The sequence below is a fragment of the Uncinocarpus reesii genome, genomic scaffold (genome assembly GCF_000003515.1).
Source record: "Uncinocarpus reesii 1704 scaffold_2 genomic scaffold, whole genome shotgun sequence".
NCBI lineage: Eukaryota > Fungi > Ascomycota > Eurotiomycetes > Onygenales > Onygenaceae > Uncinocarpus > Uncinocarpus reesii.
Window position 1 is genome coordinate 3,112,320 of NW_003052499.1, and position 8,651 is coordinate 3,120,970.

General features: G+C 47.0%; 3 protein-coding genes across 3 annotated transcripts; 1 reads left to right on the forward strand and 2 right to left on the reverse strand.

Moving 5' to 3' along the window:
* Positions 1-360: 360 nt before the first annotated feature.
* Positions 361-1,363, forward strand: UREG_04033 (uncharacterized protein; the record flags this gene model as incomplete). Its single annotated transcript, XM_002544470.1, has 2 exons — positions 361-853; positions 1,083-1,363. 2 exons carry the CDS (start codon positions 361-363, stop codon positions 1,361-1,363), a joined length of 774 nt encoding a protein of 257 aa, XP_002544516.1.
* A 1,341-nt stretch (positions 1,364-2,704) lies between these two features.
* On the reverse strand, positions 2,705-3,146 carry UREG_04034 (cell cycle control protein cwf14; the record flags this gene model as incomplete). Its single annotated transcript, XM_002544471.1, has 2 exons — positions 2,705-2,874; positions 2,975-3,146. The coding sequence occupies 2 exons, from the start codon at positions 3,144-3,146 to the stop codon at positions 2,705-2,707; spliced, it is 342 nt and encodes a 113-aa protein (XP_002544517.1).
* A 1,482-nt stretch (positions 3,147-4,628) lies between these two features.
* Positions 4,629-6,528, reverse strand: UREG_04035 (aspartokinase; the record flags this gene model as incomplete). The annotated part of the gene is made up of 4 exons (XM_002544472.1): positions 4,629-4,726; positions 4,807-6,065; positions 6,176-6,256; positions 6,368-6,528. 4 exons carry the CDS (start codon positions 6,526-6,528, stop codon positions 4,629-4,631), a joined length of 1,599 nt encoding a protein of 532 aa, XP_002544518.1.
* Positions 6,529-8,651: the final 2,123 nt, after the last annotated feature.

Consider the following 8,651-nt stretch of genomic DNA (forward strand, 5'->3'; position numbering starts at 1 on the left):
TACGGGATATGAGCTATTGTTTTGACAATTCTTCTGTTGATATTCGCTGACTGCAAAGTACAAGTTTTTTTTAACTCGAATCAATTAATATTTCTGCTGCTGATGGCTTATTTTTTATTTTGTGATTGGGAAATATGAAGCTTGCTGAGACTGCAGAAAGAAAGGAAGCTTATAAGACTGACTGTATAAAAGCTCAATATCTAAAAGCAGCTGAAAAGGCTGCTAAGACTGCTTAAAGAGAAGCTCAAAAAATAGAAAGATAGCAAGAACTTCTACTGGTCTGGAGAGTCAGGGGTCTCCAGCTATAGATCTTACTACTATAAAATCAAATCTGAAGAACATCTCTAGCCATCCCACGTCATGGCTATCGGGGATTGTCCCACAATATCTAGCCAGGCCCTTCCTCCCGCAGAGTCAGCAACCTTTCTCAAGTCTTCGTTTTTCTCACGCAACGGACCGGGAGCTGAGCTGCCATCCCCCGCGAACGTTCGTGAACAGGGCGCGGTACAGGACCCAGCGTCCAAGGGCCGTGACTTTGGTTTTCAACCTGTCCGTTATGAACAGCTCGGCCTGATTGTGAAGTACGGCCGCGCTCCTCAGGTTACGGTGGCTGAGGGCCAGTCGCTCTGGGCGCTTCGTCGCGTCTTGCCTGCCGTACCTGTCCCGGAAGTGTACGGCTGGACTCACGACAACGGTCAGGTATTCATCTATATGGAGCTGGTGAAGGGAGTTACCCTCGAGCAACGGTGGGAATTTCTAGATCAGACTGAGCGAGTAGAGATTTGCGAGCAGCTTCGCGTTATCATTTTAGAACTGCGCAAAGTACGGCACGCACCGGGCGACTTTTTCCTTGGTAAGCACCCCTTACAAATAGGTCTTGATACCGAAATATCACCGTACTCACTTTCCAATAAAAGGTCATATCAACCGAGAGCCACTTGGCGATATCGTTTTCACCAACGAAAACTAACCCCCCGCGGGACCCTTCCTCTCGGTTGCTCAATTTCACGATTGGATGGCGACAGTAATCAAGATGGGCATTCGACATCACTGGCAGGGCAAAGAACTTTCTGAAATTCCAGATCCTTATCGCAATAGTATGCCAGATGATGCGGAAGTTGTCTTTACACACGCCGACCTCCATCCAAGCAACATCCTGGTTTCAGAAGATTCCCCTTCTAAAATTTCTGCGATTATTGACTGGCGACAGTCAGGATGGTATCCAGATTACTGGGAGTTCTGTAAAGCCCAATACACAGCTGATGTTCATGGCGAATGGATGAACGTGTATATATCACTGTTTCTAAATGAGCCTAGCTGTCTTGAAGCTTGGGAGTTTTATGCCAGGTCATTTGGATACTAAAAGAATGCTGAAACAATTTAATTCTAAATTTTATTTCATCTTCTCATCTTGCTAGACTTCATTCTCAGAGGTTCAGTGAAACTTTCCATCCTGAGGCTTCTGCCGTGCGTTTTACGGAGTACTCGGTATGTAGTTAGAGTCTTGGACCCCTATATTCATGCTCACAAATTCAAAGGTTACACCATCCAAGCCATTTCATCATATATCATTACCTTCCATCTGTGATCCACCAAATTAGTGATGCTGGACACAACAAGAAGGATAGGTAATTTTTAAAACTCAGCAAGAATCCCCATCAGCAGAATAGCAGGTCTCCAGCAAACATTTTGATAATAAACCAAGTCCCACGGGTTGTTGACCTCCAATTTCAGGATTGTCAGAATTCTACTGACTCCAATTGGTTCTCAGTGAGTTGTATCTATCAGTTTGCACACATAACACTGGTCTTGATAGTTCTGGCTCATCCCCTGCACCCAACTCATGCATAGCGGAAGAAGCGCTTCCGAGCGTGATAGAGCAACTTCTAGATTCGTATGCTGCATGCAAGCCTATGTTGGTAGATCTGTGGAATTGCATGAGCATGAAGATCTTGACATACATGGCTTAGGAACTCTACCTATGTATCCCGGCCTTAGGGGATTGACATCAACGCCGTATCTTTAAACCGGAGGTCCACTCACGTTCTAGATAGCTTGTTAAACGATTTCTAGCGAAAGCCGCTGCATCTTGGACTGAATCCAGCTACTAGCCGAGCCGCAGAGCGTCCTGGTAATGCTCGGACCGGAGTCCAAGAGAAACGACACTAGAAGCTTGAGACCTGAAAGCAACAAATCAAGCACAAGTGAAGATTTTTACTTGATTCCCACGATGAAAGGACCCGGAAGCCGGCCTAGTTTTCAAAAGGTATTTGTATTAAATCCATCTTGTGATGCTCTTGCGGGTATCTGAAAAATTTATCAGTCTTGTCATCAAGAGAGCGAGCGTGAAAACCCATGATACGTAAAAAGCCTGTCCAACACCATTGCCAAACAACGCACAACCGATATCTACCAAGAAAAGTCTCAAAAATTGTGTAGACACTCCTAATGCAACGCCATACCCATCGCATCAGCAGTGCAGAAAAACACCATGTGTCAAAAGTACTGAAATAGCGGCATCCTGCTCGCTAATCACTACTCGCACATCCTCGACATCCACAGCTCACGCACTGAATGTTTTGATCTTCTTTCAACTGAGCTTTAGGGACTCGGCATATACACGTCGAATTGAAATTGGTTTCTTTCGTCTGAATACAGCGAAGGCAACACAACTAGACATGAAGAGCCAAAGTAAGTTAGGAGTCTATGATGTAGCAAAAAGGGTGAAAACGACTACGCTTACCTTCTCGTATCCTTGTTTCTTCCACTTGGCAATCAGATTCGCGTCCGCGTAGTTATTTTTCAATAACCACTCATATAACTTCTTTGATATCGCCTCTTTCTCATAGTATAAATCGTAGATATATCTCGACCCTATGATATTGCAATTTGTCAGCCTAGAAACGAGGACAAAAATGGTTTCAACTTGTCGACTGTAAGAGCAGCTCTACAGTCACTTGAGGTGTTGACTTACGTTGGTGGCTAATTTGGAAGATCGGCCATAACACTTCATGTCTCTTTTTGCCTTCATGAGATGCATTTTCTGCATCTTTCATCTTGTTGCTAAATTCAAGAAGTGTGTCTTCGATGTCGTCGAAACCATCTGGCGGCGGCTTCCGGTTGCGAGAAGTGCGGATTGGTGGCATGGCTAGAGGGGAAGCGGGGAGTGATGTTACCGGGTAGATGGTTGAGGAAAGATCGAGATAAAACGAAACAAGGAGTATCTTGTATATAATACCCTGTGAGCCAGGCTTTGGCGGAACAGATGGCCTGGAGAAGGAGACTGGAATACCAGCTCTGCAGGCAGCTCTGCGGCGGAAGACAAAATGATGACGGGAGTGGTTCTGCCGCTCTTCGCCGCCTCTGACCGGAGCTCCAAAAATTCAACTCCAACGAAGCTGCATTTCGAAAGCTACCGCGCAACATAGATATCCCTTGAACTTATTTTAACCATTCAATCCGGACTTTTGATTGACAACCATACCTACCTCTCTCCCACCTCTCGTCATTTAATCCTCAAATTCACTATGGAGCAAGTGCAGCTTGACCCCAGCAAGCTCAACGCTGCCGACCGCAGAGAAGTTACCCAGTTCATCGCCAACGAAGCTCAAAAGACAAATATCCAGTCCAGTAGGCTGAAACCTACCCCCATTTCGCGTTCGACGATATAGCTAATGGTATCCTCTACAAGCTGTTCATCACTTAACCGAAGTATGCTGGAAAAAGTGCATGACTGGCAAGGTGAACGCGGGCGGATTAGATCGCAATGAAGAAACCTGTGCACAGAATTGCGTTGAACGATGGATGGACGCGAACCTTGCAGTTTTGAAACATTTAGAAACGTTGAGAGGCTCTCAATAGAGGACGGTGTGCCGGACATGGGGGGGGGAACTTGGTCGAATTCGCTGCCTTAAAACATCGAAGCAAGCGGTATATATGATAATACATTCATCGCGGACATGATGGAAATGGGATTATAGAGGTGTGGGTCCCTTGGGTTATCTTCCCTTTTGGCAGCTTCATTTTACCCCTTGTTTGACTCCTTGGGACAATCCGGGGATACGAGGTAATACTGAAAATGATAAGCCTACCGTCCCCGCGGGATAATGAACTCCATGTTGCCCTACAAACGCAAAACCAAGAGAAGTTGTAAATGGGTTTTCTTCTTATTTTGAAATGTTTTCTATATACAGTCGCAACGTCAAGAAGTTGCAGGTGTGCGTTACCTTGTCGTCCAATGCTATAAATGCATGCACAGGAAATCCAACTCTATATGGGGTACCGCGGCAAAACTGGAGCTATGCGTTAACTCTCATGCAATAAATTAAAAACATAATATTTTTCGTATACCCTTGTTGGTTCGCGGCTGGCGCCTGCGACAGGTATACATGAATACAGATTCTTCGCCAAAGACAGGTTGTAAACGCATTCTCCTAGCACCCATTGTTGGGAATGGAGCTGGAAAACGCATTCATAAGATCAAAGCTTTCGCATTTGATGTGTATGATCCGACTTCTGTATTTCGTTTCCCCGGCTTTTTGGAACGTAGATTATATGAAGGGTATCAAACACAAGGAAACCGTAGGGAGGATGAGAACCAGAGGATGGCAGGTGGAGAACGCTATTAGTTAGTCGAGGAAAGTAAAAAGGTTTGTATGTAGGATGTTGATGGCACGATCGGCATCTTTTTCTTCAATCACGCAAGATATGTTGATCTCGCTGGCACCTGATCCGAGAAAACGACGTCAGTCAGTACAAAGTCCAGGAAATAGCAGGGCTGAGGAAACCTGCGGGCAATGAGCTTACCTTGTGATATCATTTCAATATTCACGTTGTGCTCTCCCAAAACGGTGAACATGCGTCCGGCTACTCCTACCATATTTTTCATTTGTTTGCCAACTAGGCTGAGAATCGCCATTTCTGGGATGATATCAACGGTGCCATATTTTCGGAGGTCTTGGATAGCGCCTCGCAGATCTTCGTCAATGATCTGGTACTCATCATGGCCGACTCCATTGAGCAATGGAATTTCGGAATGAAGAGCAAGGGAGACGTGTACTTCGCTGGTCGAAATCAAGTCGATTGATAACCGCCATTTGTCAAGGACCGAAAAGATACCAGCAAAAAACCCATGTGACAAGGATCGTTTGTTGGAATGCACGTTAATCACGAGGATCTTGTGCTTTGCCGTTACCGCCGTCGGCCGTTTCGGTCCAGGTTGCTGAGCCATGAATTGAGGTCCTCTTGTCCGGAAAAGTTTCGGATCGTGGCCTGGCGTTGTCTTTTCTAGTTCGGATGTGGAATCTGGATAGATGACTGTGCCATTCCCCTTTGGCTTCATCACATTTTTGATTCGGATCGGTATCTTCGCACGGATTACCTGCTCCATAGTGAACGGATGAATCACTTCTGAGCCGTAGAATGTCAACTCAGCCGCTTCAGCAGGAGTGATCACTGGTAATAGTCGAGCCGTGGGAACCTTTCGAGGGTCAGCGGTGAATATGCCATCCACTTCCTTCCAAACTTGTAACTCTTCGGCCCGGATTCCAACTGCCACAAGAGCTGCACATAAATCTGTGTAGCCACGCCCGATTTTGTCCAGCAAGCCGCCTGGGACAACGCCAAAATAACCCGTCACCACGGGAACTTTGGCTGCGCATTCCCGCACTTTTGCACCGAATATTTCGGCGAGACGATCATAGAAATCCTGGTCCAGCGCTTGGATCCCGGCGGCAAAGTCGATAACGTCCGAAAGATCCACATACTGGGCATCTACACCACGATCTTTCAATAACATAGTCATAAAACGGCAGCTTAGTTTTTCACCAGCGCTGATGACCATGTCAACGCATCGACTGCTGGTTTCTCCGAGTGTTTGAGCGGCATCTAAGATTCTAAGGATTCGGGCGCATTCGGCCTCAACTTGAATGATTAATTGTTCTCGAAGGTCTGGATTTTGTATAAATTCGCGGGCGACGATGATATGGTCCTGCTTGACAGCTTCGATCAAAGCAAGGTAATTGAAGGATTTGGGATTGTCTGCTTCTCGCGCAGCGCGCAATAACCTGTGCCGCAAAATGTCAACTACCCCGAGACCAGCATTTTCATGTGCGATCCAACTGAAGAACTGAAGGGCACGCTATTCGGAAAGGCACATATCGCTATTGGAACTCACCGGTTGGTGGTGCCATCAGCTTTGGACGAGCTACTGCGAGCAGAGCACACGACAGCGACGCGATGGTTCTCGAGATATGGTCTAAACAGAGGTGGGAAACGAGTTAGCCAATTGTTCAAATACACGATTGTGCCAGACTATCGAAAGAGCCATGGCATCGTCTCGCACACAGGGAGCGCGGGGGAGGCCTACTGGACGACATTATCGACTATCTCGAGAGCGAACTTCCCCACGCTCGTTCCGCCGAACTTTTGCACAACCCATTCCGACGGAGGAGAGCCGGCAACCCCGTTTGTCAAAGAAGTTATCCGGCCGTCATCGATATGTCCATTGGTCTGCGAGTGCCCGTTCATTTTGGCAGGAAAAGAGACACCAGAGTGAAGCAGCGGCTGGGGGACTCAGCGCGGGGGAGCTGAATATGCCCAGCGCTATCGCCGCAGCCCTGACGAAATAGGATCCCAGCGAGAGGCTTGTTGGATAAACAATTACTTGGGAGATGATTGTACGTCAGATCGCAGGGTCGCTTTTACCAATTGACGGATTTGCAGCCCGTGGCAGAATGCGCTCGCCGGTTGTCCGCGAGGTTTGACCGTTTGACTCAGCTCGGAATTCTCGTGCGGCAGAAAAGTTTGGCGGAGCAAGTTTTGCCGGGGATCACGCCATCGGCCGCTATGCCCGGTGTGGCCTAGCGCGCTGTGTCTCGGTGATTGTCGGGTGTTTTGCTGCTGCGTTCCTGAATTTCCCGCATTCAGCTTACCGATGAAAGGATTGTGAACAGTGAGGGTGAGATATATCATATCAGCGGTCACTGTTCGCTTCTGCGTTTTCCTGTGGAGGGGCGTTTTCGCTGGCATTCTTACTCCAGAGCAGGTCCAGACAGCCAACGACCTCCGGAAATATCCTCTGTTTCCCTGCCTGGCCGCGGGAAACCCTGTTGCCATTCCAATCAGACAGGGTGTTGGAGAGGAACGTCTATTCTCCGAATGGCTGCGCAAAATCGCGGGCAAAGGGTCACCGCCTGTCATTTCCTGTTTGGATATTACCCGGGCTTTGGCACCGACAAGCGCTCAGTCTCGGGGGGGCAAAATGCAAGGGATCCTGCTATTACTACAGATTAAGGCCCTATGCTAAAGACCCTTTTACATGGGCTTCCGAACCTCAACATTCCCATACAGGCTTTGGCTGGCCTTGGTTTTTCCTGTCCTTCTTTTTTGGAAGTGGACGATGCAGTTTTCTATTATGGCTTGGAATTGTGATTGGAAAGACAAGAGAGGAGCTCTGTTGATAGGCTCCTAGGCCCAGGGTTTGGTGTACCGTAACGAATATGGGATATGCCAGGCCACTTCTGGCTCTGTCGACACTTTCTTTATCTAGGCACCTCATCTCTCCTGGAGCCAAAGCCCAACGACACCTACCACCGTCTGCACAAAATCATATCAATGCGAGGAGCGGGAACACATCTCAATGGGCTTTTTTTACCTCAAAAGATTCCTCCCACCTATAGCCGCCATGATGAGCGAAGCAGCCCCGTCTTTGCCCACGTGTGACTTTTCCTAGTGAGATCTGGAAGTTCTTCTCGAAACGTGTGTGTGCAGCTCTTGCAGCTCTTATTAATAACTGACTGAGCTGCAGAAAACCATTGGGAAACGGCTATGGCATCTGAGCAAGGTATATTATGATGCCAGGGGAACTTCCACCAAGTTAAGCAAACACTTCCACTTCTTCAGTTGACAGCCTTCAATTAATCCGTATACAATTATGTCTACCCGTCTCATCAACATATTTAACTAGTTAAATGAGAGCAGCGAGACATGTAACTAGCGTAGCTAGTCAACAGAGTGAAATCACGCAAGAGTCAGTTTCCGTATGGGTGCATAGAGCTCATCCGTAGACAAGTCTATTACATGGCGCCCTATTTCACTCGGAATTGTAGTAAAGAAAAAGAAGACAGAATTGCCCAAAGGGATTTTGAATGGCGGGTAACGCATCCGGGCTTCTTGATTCCCATACCAGTCAGTTTGAATCGCAGTTTGGGGGTTGCGGTCCTGTCTAGTTTGGAGGTTAAATCCTACTCTAATCAAAAGAATCTTTGAAAGCCACTATCTAAGGGAGAATAAGTGCTTTTTGAAGGCTTGACCTATCCCTAGCGACCAGGGTGGTATCAAAGAACCGGTCATCAAAACCAGGCATGAATAACTATCGGGTGATGAATGCTATGGAACTGCATCCACCCACTTCTTTGGACCCAACTAACTAGTTTGCTATAAATTCAACACTGGACTCTTCACCAAGCTTGGAACATTCACAAGCATGGCTTCCTTTTGCATACCAGCCTCCTGTTTTATTTAACTTAATGGAGATAATTTGCAAAGGCAAGTAATTTCCTTCTGTGGCCAAAAAAAGGCTTCAACCTCGTCAATACACATCAAAATGGAGGCTCAAGAGAGCAATATCCCATCATGTCCATTCTGTGAAT